The sequence below is a fragment of the Chrysemys picta genome, chromosome 22, assembly GCF_011386835.1.
Source record: "Chrysemys picta bellii isolate R12L10 chromosome 22, ASM1138683v2, whole genome shotgun sequence".
Classification (NCBI taxonomy): Eukaryota; Metazoa; Chordata; order Testudines; family Emydidae; genus Chrysemys; species Chrysemys picta.
Window position 1 is genome coordinate 22145329 of NC_088812.1, and position 14819 is coordinate 22160147.

The following is a 14819-nucleotide window of genomic DNA, read 5'->3' on the forward strand; positions in this document are numbered from 1 at the left end:
ATGCTGTCTGCCAGCCCCACCTGTGCCACGGCAGCTGGACTGTGGATGAAAATCATCCTGAAGGAGTGTGGAGATGCCATGCTGGACAAGGTAAAACGGGAAACTGGAGAGGTTTTCTGTCTAAACTCTAGGCTTTTAGATCTTTGCCCTTATGTGTAATGAACAAAAATCTTGCTGTTTCTCCCCCTCGGACATAGAGTCGATTCCATCTCTGTTCCTACCCTAAGATAGGCAATGGCAGAATCAATCGCAGTAGACAGAGATAATCCAAGGGAAAAGGAAGATGGTTGGTTATTTATTTGTCTAGCTTGTTGCCACAGTATTCAGCCAAGAAAGGCTTGAAAAAACAGACTCTGGGGAAAATACAACAAGACGGAATGACTGGCACTTGGAATCATCCAGTTATTAGGAGGCCTATGGCTAAGGGCTACCTGGATAAAAATAGCACTGTAGTCATTCCCAGTCAATCTGGAGCCTGGGCTCTGAGACCCACCCTCTTGCCAGGTTTCAGAGCCTGGGCTCCAGCCCAACCAGGAACAGCTACACTTTTACACTGCTGTGAGATTTTTTTTTTTGCTGTGTAGACGTACCCTTTAAGAATAGAAGGGGGGAGGGAGGGAGAAAACTATAGTGTCTTTGGGATCCACTATTTATATGCCTTATTCTGGAGCCCAGTGCGTTAGGGCTAGATGAAAGGAGCACTCCACAAATCTTCTAACAAGGCTGATGAAAGGTCTCAGGACAGGGAACCCTCGCAGCAGAACTGCCATGTTTGCACAGTGTTTTGAAGATGTGAAGGGCCAGGAGTGAATATGAGAGGTCATCACCTGTTCATAGTCCCAGGCATTTGCACGCTGTGTTTAAAGCACTTGCATATTTTGTGCTTGTGGTTGTTTATGAACTAGGCATTCTTCGAGGCAAATGGTCAGATTTGGCTGCTTAAATCACACCTGCAAAATGTGGGCAAGTAAAGCCTTCTTTTGTGCATGCGAACTGGTTTATTTAATGCATAGCTGGGCACCACCACATTACATTACCTGGTATGTATATGTGTGTGTCAGTGTTAGTTTTTACAGCCAAGTGTGGGCAATTTTTGTGGGTTAAATTTATGCAGACATATTTGAACATTTGTTTCTTGAAGTGAAGAATTTCTAAAAAAGCAACAACTGGCTAAATAGCTAAATAAAGATTTTGATTCTGTAGAATGAATGAAGAGAAAGAAAAAGGGACATTTCTTTCTGGTTTTGTTCCTTCCAGGTGCCAGATATCCTGGTTATAATATATAGCCAAATGCCTACTATCCAGGAGGGCAGCTTGAAGCAGTTCCTGGTGGAGGCGGTGTCCATTTTAGCTCACCGTGACCTAGAGACCGTGATCTCCAGCCTCCTCGGTGAACCTCTGCCGATAGACAGGTATATACCGCTACCTATTGCATTCATCTTGGTGAAACATGGATCCCACAGCTTTACTGGGAGATGTAGGGCTTTATTTAAGCAGCAAACAGTTTGGGATAATTCCTAAAGGTTAATAGCCTGGGTCTTTCTACAGGAAGGTCCAAGAGCATGTTAAGGTGGGGTGTGGAGAGAAACTAAGTGTCATTCTGTTTCCATTAATTAATAGCTGCTTTGATATCCTAAAGACCTATTTTTACTGGCATAACTGGAGTGTATTGTTGGAAACATCTACCTCTCTAGACACCTGAATTGACCTCACTCTGGAAATTAGCAGTGGCTGTTGGTTTCCTGGTAGCATGACCGCTTCAAGTCCAAATCCCTGGCTGATTACAAAGAATAGAGCCAATATTATCATCAGACCTCTCCTTGGTATCAGTGAGGGTGTGGCTGCTAGAATAGAGTTGCTGTCCTGGGTACGTAAAACTAGACTGGAAGCAGATCCATCATTTCATTTAAAGATCCCTAACTGAGTTATCAGTTATCAGTGCTGGAATCTAAGACCATAAGAACGGCCATACTGGATCAGACCAAAAGTCCATCTAGCCCAGTATTCTGTCTTCCGACAGTGGCCAATGCCGGGTGCCCCAGAGGGAATGAACAGAACAGGTAATCACCAAGTGATCCATCCCCTGTCGCCCATTCCCAGCTTCTGGCAAACAGAGGGTAGGGACACCCTTTGTGAAGGGGACATAGGATGGTCACGAATATTTGGTCTCATAATTGTATATCCAGTGTGGCAAATTGCCGGCACTATTATGTTGCGTCCCGCACTTTCTCCTCTTGTGTGGGTGCAGGCACCATTTCTCACCCCTGAACTGCGGTATCAACTGTCCCATTAGTATCTGAAAAAGGGAATGGAAAGGGAGGGACCTGGGCCCACCCTCTACTCCGGGTCCCAGCCCAGGGGCTCTAGGGATAGCAGTGAACCACTTGAACTAGCGATTCCTTCCCCTGGGCTACTTCCCTCTCTGGCCCTTCAGCTTGTGGGGCTTCCTGCCCTCTCTCCGCTTGGGCCAAGTTTCTCCCAACCCCTTGTGTCTCTAGAGTCCCTCTGCTCTGCACAAGCCGGGTTTCCCTTTAGCTAGGGTCTTGATCTTCTGGCCCGCCACAGCACTTCTCCAAACTGCTTCCTCCAAACTGCTCTCTGTTCCAACACCAAACAACTCTGCTTCAACTCCTCCAACTGTCTGATTGAAGCAGGGGGGGTTTATCAGGTGACTGGCTTTAGGTGCTCTAATTGGCTTAATTGGTTTCAGGTCCTCTAATTAATCTGTAGCAGCCTCCCTTCCCTCTACAGGGACTAAGGCTCTCATCATCCTGGGGCTTACTTATCTCCCATCTATCACTCTCCTGCTGTCCTCTGGCCATGCTATATCACACCAGTTAGTAGGAATATGGCTTTTCCTTCATCAATTTGCCTTCCAAATCCTAGATCTTTGTAGCCACATGTTCATGATTCCATATTTACTGGAAAATGGGAAAGCAGAAACTGAGGTTGGTGCTCTGTGTCCTGTCCTTCTGAAGTCTAGTATTAATGGTGAGGCTGCAGTAAGACTAGGTCACTTAACCTAGTTCTGTAACTGGAAACTCAATATTGAAACACGAGGAGCGTTAAAGGAGGACAGTACTCCTAACTTTCTCATCATTGGCAAGGAGAAAATTTGGTCTTTACTTAAATATGACGTATTCAGTTTGAGCCACAAAAGTGTCCAGGGGTCACATGTAACTTCTGTTAAATTGCAGTGACATCACTGAGCTGTGGAGATCTCTGGGGGGAGACCCCTTGCTTGCCACTCAAGTCCTAAAGATCCTGATAGACAAGATAAAGACTCCAACAAGACAAGAAGGCCGCATCCCCTCAGAGACTGAAATCGACAGGGATTGGGCAGCTGCTGAACCTCTCTCAGTAAGTAAAGACAGACACCTCTTTCAGGCTTTCCTCTGCCCTGTGACAATCCTGCTGATGCAAAGCTAGAAGTGTGGTATAATATTGCTGTGTGGGCACTTCTCCTCTGATGTACTGTTTCCCTGAGTCCAGCTCTGCTGTCTGTGGAACAAATACGGCAGTTTTAGAGTACGTGGCTGATTTACTTAATAACATCTGGCAATTAGAAAGTCTTTGAACCAGCTTTCTCACAGTGCTTTGCAAATATTCCTTAGGACTCACAACATGCCTTGGTAGGTCATCCACATTTGTACAGATGTGGGAAACTGAGCCACGAGTTAAGCGAGTTGCTCGCAGTCATTCAAGTTACTGGCAGAAGTGAGAATTTAGTACAGCAGATCTCAGAAGGGGAGAGAGGGTGTGATGGTGTTGGGAAGAGATCTCAGTTTTTACCATTCTCTCCTTTCAGGCAACATGTGCCATCTTTGAGGTGGTGTCAGCACTGCAGTCGAGCAAAGCTGTGCAGGAGCTGCTCCCAGAGTTGTTTCCTGTTCTCCTGCAGCAGGTCAGCCGAACCCTAGGACAAGAGATGCCTTTGCCAAGGATAAGCAGCCAGAGGGAATTCCAAAAAGACATACAACATACTGAGGGCGACCCTTGCCGGTAATTAGAAGGAAGGGAGAGAAACAAAGAGAATTCCAATAGAGTTGTGTGACACTCCTTAGGAGTTCCCAGGGTTACGAGACACCTTACCATTGCCTGCCCTTAGAGTGAGGAAGTCTTGTCTGTGCCTGCTGTGGGTCGCTTCCCTGAAACGACCAGGCTCTGGCAAAACAAACACTGCCATCCAGGCCTCCTCAGACTCTTTGTATAGGTTAGTGATAGGCACACACCAACACCTGAGTCTTCTGACCGTTCCATATAGTGTCCAGACCTTTATCCACTGAACACCCACAGAATTACCAGGCCTGCTGTTCCCAATGGAACAGTACACACCAGTTTATTACTTATACTTTAAACTCTATACTTTATTACTTATACTATACGGCAAAACACACAGCACTTAGATATATTTATAATGCAAACAAGAACAGAGATGATCAAAGAACAGAGATTCCAGTGATAGTGAGTAAGAATGCGAGCAAAAAATGGTAACATGTAAAATGAAATCATAACATGCTCTTAGAGACTAAACTTAACCAACAGGTTCACCTCCTGTCTAAAGATGTTTCTCACCCAAAATTCTCAATCACACCTGATAGCAACCCCGCTGTCCCTATCACTGTCCATCTACTTCCTAAGTGAAAGATACCAGGGTGTCTTCTTTGTCCCCCAAATATACTAGAGCACACCTTTGATGTGTACCCCAAAATTGGTTCCCCACCCCCTGTCTACTTCCTGTTACTTTTCTTTCTTTGTAGTTCTCACAGTCCTTCTGAACTGAATGTGAACCCTACATGCTTAATTTAGAGATAAAGAAACAGATGGATAAACATTTCTTCCCTGAAAGAAAACCATTTTTTTCACCTTTCCTGGTGACTAATCCCTAGACACAGATCATAAAAATGTAATTTTCAATGCATATACATGACTCTTTACACCGCATCTGTACATGTGTTTCACAATGATATTGGTGACATGGGCTTTTATTTGAGACTCATATGGCAATCTTTTAGGCCTTGGCTACACTTACCCGCAAGTTCGACGGCTGGAAATCGAACTTCTGGGTTCGACTTATCGCGTCTAGTCTGGACGCGATAAGTCGAACCCGGAAGTGCTCGCCGTCGACTGCGGTACTCCAGCTCGCCGAGAGGAGTACCGCGGAGTCGACGGGGGAGCCTGCCTGCCGAGTGTGGACCAAGGTAAGTTTGAACTAATTCGAACTAAGGTACTTCGAACTTCAGCTACGTTATTCACGTAGCTGAAGTTGCGTACCTTAGTTCGAATTAGGGGGGGTAGTGTAGACCAAGCCTAAGTGAACTAGAATGTACATACCAGACCACTCGGCACCCACTCTGTGCCCCTCGCCAGTTAACACTAAGAGATTCCTGAGTCATCAGCTGACTTCAGCTCTGATAGCCCATTAATGTACATTTCCCACCAATCTCACAACATTATTAGTTTCTATTATTGTTGTGTTTCTTTATTCTATGCCAACAAGGTGCTCAAATTACAGACTTCAGGGTTTTATAATGTCTCTGAATTTTCCCAGGAAACCAGGATGCAAACTCTGTTCACGGATGGGCAGTGGCTATAAAATAAACATAAGTATTACTTCACACAACACACAGTCAACCTGTGGAACTCATTGCCAAGGGATGTTGTGAAGGCCAAAAGTATAACTGGGTTAAAAAAGAATTAGATAAGTTCATGGAGGACAGGTCCATCAATGGCTATTAGGCAAGATGGTCAGGGATACAACCCCAAGCTCTGGGTGTCCCTAGGCGTCTGACCACCAGAAACTGAGACTGGACAACAGGGATTGGATCACTTCATGATTGCCCTGTTCTGTTCATTCCTTCTGAAGAAGCTGGCATTGACCACTGTTGGAAGACAGTATACTGGACTAGATGGACCATTGGACTGACCCTGTGAGGCTGGTCTTATGTAGTGGCCACAGTGAGTCAGGGTGCCTAAGCTTTGTCCACAAAACTTGAATTTGTTCACATGGATGGGTACCTAGCTATGTGATTGCTGGCGCTGCAGACACAAGTGTTCTGCTCATGCTGTTGGCCCATGTGCAGGCCCATTTTAGGTACCTATATGTGAGGGGTGGTATGCTGTGCCCCGGCCTCTTCCATAAACACAGACTGTGCTGAGTCCCTCCAAAGTGTTCTCGGGATGCCCACTCCTGAGATCCTGGTGGTAAGGGCTCTGATGACTGTTTGACCCCAATGGATGATCTTAAGTCACCTTTACTCTTGACCTTTGTTTTCTTTCTCCTCCCTCTTGTCTCTCAGGGGACTTCCGCATCCTCACCTTCTCTGTGGCTTGTACTTTCATGTCTAGGTTCCTCCAGCCCCTTTACATATATTTCCTCTTTACCTGGCCCTTCAGGTTTTGTTTCCACCCTCCTGAGCCTCCCTACATGCCTTGGTGTCCCTGTTAGAAAGGGATGCTAGTCCATGCCCAGTAGAAGGCAGTGGGGCAATCCATCCTCTACCCCTACATGTTTCTGCCTAAACTTCCCCTTGATTTCCAGAGTCACCTCTGCCATTGGACAGAATGTATTGTCCCCATATACATATTCAGTTTTGATCCTACCTCTGGGAAGTCTCCAGTGGGATTTCACTAACTCCTGCCCGATTAACAAACAGGATGAAGCTGTGTCCATTAGTCCCTTTGGTGGCTCCTCCCTACCCATACCGATATGGTAGGTACTTTCTTTTTCCTTCCCTGCCTGGGAGTCTTATCCCAGCCACAAAACTGTGCAAATCCACAGTCCATTTTAGGACAGTCTCTTTTTAAATGTCCTTCACGTCTATGTCGGTAGCACACTGTAGGACAAGCTCCCACTACAGTTCCTTGAGGCGCCTCCCTCTTCTTCTTGCTGCCCTTCCCAGCTGGAGGCATTCTGGTCCTTCTCAAATCTAGTCCCTTAAACCACTGACTCACTCTGGGAATGTCCGCCTCTGCAAATTCCTCTGTAACTTTAACTGTGGGGTCCAGATTAACTGGCTGGCGCCACAGAACCCATGCTCGAGTATGCTCAGGGAGACTCTGAAGAAACTTCCAGAATCATGCAGTCCATGATCTCCCCCACAGTTTGAGTATCTGGCCTTACCAATGAGTGGCCCAATCTTTTAATTTCTGTCCAAATGCACAGAGGCATAATCCCTCAATCCATCTTTCAACTCTCCATTTCTGGCAGTACTTTTCTGTGGACAGGCCCCACCTAGTCCAGCATAGCTGCCTTAATCATGTCATAATCTCTTGCCTGCTAATCACTAAGACCCATATATGTGCTTCCCCGGTTAAATAGGGTGTCAGCTGAAGGCCCCACATTGTTCTGTCCCTATGAGGTCTCACTGCTGCTCCTTTAAGAGTAACCAAAAACAAATCAGGGTTGTTCGCAGGTCCCATTTTACAGAGTCTGATCTCCTGTGCCTGGTTTCCATTTCCTGTCACAGGACTGGCCAGACTTTGGAGGAGTTGTTGCCAGACCTGGGCTTGCTCCTGTATAAATTCCTGAAGGCTCTTTTGCTGTTAAACCTACCAGGCAAGCAAAGGCTGTTTTTCTGCATGGTGGGATTGTTGGAAGGTCTGTAGGGTCTTCTACACCAGCAGTTCTCAATCAGGCCGGTTTTAGGGAGTCCGCTAAGCAGGGCTGGCATTAGACTAGCTGGGGCTTAGAGAAGAAAGCTGAAGCTCTGAGCCCAGCCACGCTGGAGCCCTGAGGCCCAGCACCTGCACTAAAGCCCCGAGCCCCTGCACCCTGTGGAGTTAAAATCCGGAGCCAGGAGCCCCAAACTCTGATGCCTGGCAGGGCAGAGGCCTGGAACTGGGCCATGGAGTATTTGTAGCATGTTGAGGGTGGGGGGAGGCTCAGAAACAGAAAGGTTGAGAACCCCTGTTCTACACTTCTCTTTGCTGCTTCACCACCCATTTCAGTGTTCCTTCCATCACCCGGAGTGCCAAAACGTCTACACCGGCTTCTCCAACAGGCTCTCCATTTGCATAGATAACAGGGAAATCCCTGATGAGCCCCCAGCTGTGACAGAGAGGGGTGTTGCACCCCCACATCTTCCATAAACACAGACTGCGTTGAGACTTTCTTGCTTGTAAGCACCAACATATAGTCTATTTAATCCCCCTACCAATACATAACACCTTTATATTGTACCTCAACTTTCTAAACTCTTCTCCAAAAGTGGGGGCTAAGGTGTTTCCACTCAGAGACCTCACTTTGTCAGGCTCTCCTAGCTTTTTGTCTTTCTGTTTCTCCTAGCGTGACCAGACAGCAAGTGTGAAAAATCAGGACAGGCGGTGGGGGGTAACAGCTACCCGTATAAGATAAAGCCCCAAATATCGGGACATCTGGTCACCCAAGTTTCTTTCTCTGTCTGTTCCCCTCAAAGAGCTCCTGCCCATGTCCTTTTATACAGTTTCCCTGTTAATGGAATGATTGGTTCCTTGACTCACTAGCCCCAATCTGACCTCGTAATCAGGTACACCTCTGTCCAATTAGGCCTTCTGTGAGGAACCAAATTAGTACTAATAGTGACCAGAGTGCTGACTCAAGTGCAAACCTTCAGCACTCTGTCACATCATATCAGGAGATATGACCCCAAAATGTCCATTAGTAATCACCACACTATGCCCCCAGTGTTTGGGTCCTGATCATGTATCTTTTCCATATCACTGTACTCTGCTAGTGCCCATACTCCTTGCAGAAAGGAAAAAATGACTGCAAAATTTTGTCCCTAGCAAAACTAGTCATATGAGATGTATGAGACTGAAACTTACCTCCCGGCATCAAGTCCTTCCAGGGACACCGGTGTCCAGGATATTGCCAATGGATGAACTGTCGATGAACAGCAGACCTGACAAGTAACCGGGGCTTCCTGACTCTGTTCAGGCTGCACCTTCCTACTGATTGCTGCAGTTCTGTGCCTCTCTTTCCCCAGGCTTTCTATCCAAGCATTAGAGGCTGTGCTTTTCAGAGCTGGGAATGAGAGACTGGGGAGAGCGCTCAGGGAGCAGAGAACACAGAGTCTGCTTGAAAACCCCAAGACTCACCATGAGGGAGTGTGTCTGCTGGTGAGGTAAGAGATCTAGGAGGCATGATTTTAGTCTTGGGAATCAGTAGCAAATAGAGTGGCTGAGAGGGAACCTCCAGTTTATGGCTTTGTGGGGGGTGCCCTGGGTGGAAACACACAACTCCCATTCTTAGATATCAGTGCTGTATGCTCAGAGCAGCTGAGTGTTTGAAGTGTGCAATCTACCCCATAAGCGGTTTATTTTGTCTTCCAGTGTTCTGCTAAGAGCTGAACTAATAACACCTGAGATCTTACAGAGCCTCCTCCCCTGGGTGAATTCCCCAACAGAAAACCTCCGAGTCACCAGCACAGCTTTCCTTGCCCAGGTAAGACACAGGGTTCTGAAGAGCGGTTTCACCATTAGACTGTTGTCTCATGTTTGCTTTTCTTTCGGGAGTTGTACAGTTCAGTTCATAGGAGTAATTGTCATTTTAGATAGTAGAATGGGTCCTCCTTTATATGGAAACCTCACAGGGAATTTCATTACACCTTTCTGAGTCATTCTCTCTCTGATATTTTTATTGCTGTCATTGCCTGTGCTAGCTACACAACCACTGGTGCTGGCTGAGAGAGATACAGACAGAGTTTGAATTCCTGGACCTCTTCTGCCAAGTCCTAATGCTGATACTAACCAACAGCTCCTGATTCTGGTTTAGCTCAGCAGATCTTCTGAATGAACCTAGTGTCCTAATACTATAAAACAAGCAACATACAAATACATTCACATCTATCTTAGGTTCTCATTACTGTAGTATCTGAGTACCTCAAAACTCTTTAATGTCTGTATCCCCACGACACTCCTGGGAGGTAGGGAAGCACGATGATTCCTATTTTACAGGCAGGGAGCTGATGCACAGAAGGGCTAAGTGACTTGCCCAAGGTCTTTGAGAGAGCAGGAAATTGAACCTGGGTCTCCTAAGTCCTGGGCTAGTGTGATAACAGCTGGACCATCCGCCCTTTCCACAGTCTTCCTCTAACATCTGCATCATATTTCCCACTTATGCTAAGCAACTATCTTAGGGGCTCATCAGGTTCTAAGAAAAACGATCGATCTGTGCCTGTGATGGGCTGTACCTGGGCTTTGAGGCTCCTTACAAGAGGCCCCGTGGTCCTACTACACCCTGCCCCAGGCAAACAGCTACAAATCTGGGTCTGTCTAGAGAGGCCTCACGAAAGCAGCCAATCAGAGCCCATCAGGCTCAGCTAAAAGGAGCTGCAGGGCCTTAACAGGTCAGTTCCTGGCAGGACCTGGAGGGGCAAGAAAGGGGGCTGCTCTCTGGCCACAGAAATTCAGGGGATAGCCAGAGTTTGATTCTGGCAGCATTTGCTTAAGCTGGATTTGCAGGAAGAGGGTCCCTAAGAACTTTAACCCGGAGGTGAGGGTGAAGCTAAAAGTGGCCGGTAGGAAGAAGCAAAAATGAACTGAAATCAAGCAGTGCCTAGCTACTGTTTCCAGGGTCCATGGTTTGGAACCCAGAGTTATGGGCAGGCCCTGGTTCCCCCACCATCTACAGTGGCATAAGCCCCATGGAGGGGACAGTGCTTATGGAGAGCTTGAACAAAGGGCAGAATTTCAAGGACTCAGAGTTGGGGCTGGAGACCCTAGTGAGGGCAATGGGATTGTTCTTGACTACCCCAGAAGGGGTTCATTTGGACTTTGGGACGCAGCCAGAGGCCTGAGCCACAGAAGACTCACTAAGGTCGGCTGGCAGGGTGCGCCAGGGGTGAGAAAAGGACTGTGGTACCAGACCCAGCCACTAAGAGGCTCTCAAGAGGTGAGTGGATCCCTATTATAGTGCCCAAAAGGAAAGCTCCAGGTTTTAAAACATTTCTCATTTGTGTGGAATAATAAAGTTACAGTGTCTTATGTGCCAAGTATCAGAGGGGGAGTCATATTAGTCTGTATCCACAAGACTGTGGCTGTAGGAGGACTCCTTGTTGTTTTTAGTGTATTCCATGTCTGCTCAAATTATATTCCCAATCTTAATGATCATATTGGGGCTAATGGACATGTTGATTTTATTTCAGCTAATGAGTGATCCCATGCTCAGGGAGAAGAAGTTCCTTAAGTCTGTCTTGAGCATCTTGGAAGAAAGGTCCCAGGATAGGAACAGCATTGTCCGCCAGATGGCTGTGAGAGGCCTGGGAAATTTAGTCTATGGGGCGCCTGAGAAGGTAAGAGAGATTACTGAATAGAATGCAGCATAACTAGAGAAACCAAGAGAGAGAGTTGTTCAGAGTTTACAGAGGCTGCACAAAATGCACTAGGCCAAATTCTGCTCTCTCATATACCCTAGTAACCTCTTTGCAGTAAATATAGAGCAAGCTGGATCCTTTGGTAAGCTGGGCATAAGTCAACAATGTGCACTTTAATATGACCATATGTAAATGTATACATCTGGGAACAAAAAATGCAGGCCATACTTACAGGATGAGAGACTCTATCCCAGGAAGCAATGATGCCGAAAAAAACTTGAGTCATGGCAGATAATCAGTTGAACATAAGCTCCCAATACGAAGTTGTGGCCAAAAGGGCTGAAATGATCCTTGGAGGTATAAACAGAGGAAACTTGAAGAAGAGTAAAGAAGTTATTTTCCCTCTGAATATGGCACTCATGTGAGCACTGCTGGAATACTGTGTCCAGATCAGGTGTCCACAATGCAAGAAGGATAAATTAGAGAAGATTCAGAGAAGAGTCTCAAGAATTATCAAAGGATTGGAAAATATCCCTTTAGTGATAGACTCAAGGAGCTCAATCTATTTAGCTTTACAAAGAGAAGGTTAAGGAGTGACTTGAGGACAGTCTATAACTACTCACATGGGGAATAAATTTTGATAATGGGTTCTTCACATTAGCAAACAAAGGTATAACAAGATTCAATGGGGAAAAATGAAGCTAGGCTAATTCAGACTGGAAATAAGGCATACATTTTTAATGGTAATTTTAATGAACCATTGGAACAATTTACCAAAGGTTGTGGTGGATTCTCTGTCACTAGCAATTTTAAAATCAAGATTGGATGTTTTTCTAAAAGATACACTCTAGTTCAAACAGAGACTATTTCTGGGAAGTTCTATGTTATGCAGGAGGTCAGACCGGATAATCACAATGGTCCCTTTTGGCCTTGGAATCTAAGTAACTAGGAATCTAATAATAGGATTACACAGATGTATTATGGCACCAAGTTGGGCTCATTGTAGCTAGCACCTGGTCTGAAATATAGCTATAGGTCTCTGGGGGGAGACGGGCTTGATGAAATTCCCACAGCTTCATAACTGCTAAAGAAAACTTATTAGAAGTGTGATCAGTGATAAGTGTTCTTTAATGTCATATGTTTGTACAGGTGAAAAAGCACAAGAAGTTTCTTCTGGGCCTACTGATCGGGGCCTTACATGACATTTTCAGTTCGGAAGTCATTGGCGAGAGCATGAAAGCACTGGCCAAAGTCCTGAAGGAGCTGAAAGAGAAGGACATAGGTTCTTCCTTCAAAGACCTCACCCAACAGATCCGGACTTACTTTGACGATGTATGTGAACAGATCTCTCCAACCCCAGTTCAACCAATCTTGATTAGAATCCATTTACAATGCCTGATGTGGACTCCCTGGGCATTGCTCATGTCGGAGTGAAGAGATTTTAGGCCCCAGGGAAGAGAGGTGTTTTACGGAGGAGGAGAACATTAGGAGGATGGGGATGACATCCCTGCTCCCACAGTCTCACCCTTCTATTCTTCTTTATTGCCACTGAGAACCTCAAAGAAAGTCTGAATACTAGATTAGATAGCTAGATAACCATGAAATGGGGGTTACAGAGTACAATAGAGAGTGTTGGGCCTGTTCTATACCATTTTTATGTGAGAGGGTTGGAATGATAATTCCATTTTGTACAGAATTTAGAGATTTCAAATTTGTGTTTTGTTCCTATTTATGGGAACCCCTCTCCCCAAAGTTCAAAACTCTTTGTGAAACAGAATTACTATTCTCAACCTAGCTCTATTGGAAGCCTTGGCCCAGGGCAGTCTGCTCTCAGACTATCCCGGTGCTGGGAACCCAGGAAACTCTGGGAGCTAGAGGTGCCAGGGAGTTGCAAATTTGAGAGCCAGGACTCCCAGGGTCCCAGAAGCTGGGGGCCTGGAAGCCCACGGTCCCAATCAGCCTGCTAGATTGGCTGCCACAGAGCTGGATGGGTGCACTGGAAAGACACCAGGCAAGTTTCTAAGGACCCCTACCTGGCTTCCGGAGGAATTTCATCAAAACTGAACTGTCTCTAAAATACTTTGATGAATCAGCAAATTCGAACAAAAAATTGGTTAATTACCGTTTTTCCGACTAGCTGTAGTTGGAATCACTCTACTTTAGCGTAGAAGAGATGGCTGTGGGAAGTGCATGATGTGATTGTCTCTTAGTTACTAACTTGCGGGGCTTTCTTGGCTGTAGGAGGATGATGCTCTTCGCTCAATGGCCTTTGTCCTATTTGGCATCCTGGCCCGGCTGACAAAGAGAAAATGGAAGACCTATTTTGCCGACCAGGTTAAAAGGAGCTGGGTCACACTTCTGCTGCACCTGCAAGACCCAAACCCTGAGATTTCAATGGTAAGACCAACAGTGACTTATTTACTAAGCAAAAGGAATCTTCCTCCCAATGCCAGGGGAGCTCTGCTATTCCTGCCTGCTGTGGAGGCCCAAATTCTCCCCTCAGTTCATTGCCCTCCTGCTGAGTCAGTTCCAGCCAGGTTGGTCCATGGCTGCCTCACCAGAATCCAGGAGAGGTCATGGGTCTGACCCCGACAGGTCTCTGTTCCTGTCTGTCTCTGCACCCCAGACCCCTGCCTCTCCAGAACAGAGAGACCACAGCTATGCCTGGTGCAGCAGCTTTCATCGGTGTATCTGTTCCCAAAAGACATTGATGCTACCTCTAGGTTTCAGTTGAAGTTCTCCCGTCTATTAGTCATTCCTGCATGTTTTCTGCCAATTACATCCAGATGAATCCCTTTTTTTGATCCTGGAATAGATGAGCAGATGAGTTCCCTTTGTATGAACATAGCACTCGGTAGAGAACAATTCAATGGTGTGACGCTCTTTTTCAGGAATGCAGAGCTACGTTTCACCTCTGTTTACCGTTTTTGGAACTGAAGAGACTCCGAAGTGCAATTAATGAGCACCTTGGTGGCACAGCCGAGCTGAAGCCTGAAGAGCTCCAGGTGGACATTTGCAGACACCTTGTGAGTGAGCTGTTGAACTGTCTGAGATTATTGACTGGAGTGGTGGTGTAGAGGTGGGGAGGGGATGTGTGATGGATAATGTAAATAACTGTAAGAGTGGGATATATGACTGAGGGTGATGGGAAATGTAAATCTGCCACAGATTCCCATTGTTCCCACTTCTACCCAGCCACCTGTTCTCTATCTTATTTACCTGTGGTTCGTAAAAGCATGTGCTGGCAGTCAAAGGGCACTTCTAGCCAGAGAGAGCTCATGTATCCCTGATTCCCTCTAGGCCAAAGAGAATGCAGAGCTGCTGGAGAAATTGTACCAAACCACCATCACGTACTTCTATAGCAGCTGGGAAGAGATCCGGGCAGTTGCAGCCAACTTAGCTGGTGAGAGATGATGCCCAGTGTCCCTTTTGGTATTTCCATTGAGGGAGACAGAAACAATCCCACTGTGCAGCGCTGAGCTGCCATTAATCTCTCTGTGCCTCAGCTTCCCATCCATAGATGGA

General features: G+C 46.3%; 1 protein-coding gene across 1 annotated transcript in view; it reads left to right on the forward strand.

The window, feature by feature from the left end:
- The window catches only part of LOC135977188 (maestro heat-like repeat-containing protein family member 2B), a 20569-nt gene extending 5824 nt beyond the window's left edge, over nt 1–14745 (forward strand). Inside the window, exons 3-13 of the mRNA XM_065576509.1 lie at nt 35–90; nt 1258–1412; nt 3198–3360; nt 3809–4002; nt 8967–9104; nt 9313–9424; nt 11127–11273; nt 12444–12626; nt 13536–13691; nt 14186–14320; nt 14595–14745. Of these exons, the coding sequence (XP_065432581.1) occupies nt 35–90; nt 1258–1412; nt 3198–3360; nt 3809–4002; nt 8967–9104; nt 9313–9424; nt 11127–11273; nt 12444–12626; nt 13536–13691; nt 14186–14320; nt 14595–14708 (1553 nt within the window). The 3' untranslated portion in view covers nt 14709–14745. The remainder of the gene's footprint in view (nt 1–34; nt 91–1257; nt 1413–3197; nt 3361–3808; nt 4003–8966; nt 9105–9312; nt 9425–11126; nt 11274–12443; nt 12627–13535; nt 13692–14185; nt 14321–14594) is intronic.
- The last annotated feature ends 74 nt before the right edge of the window (nt 14746–14819 follow it).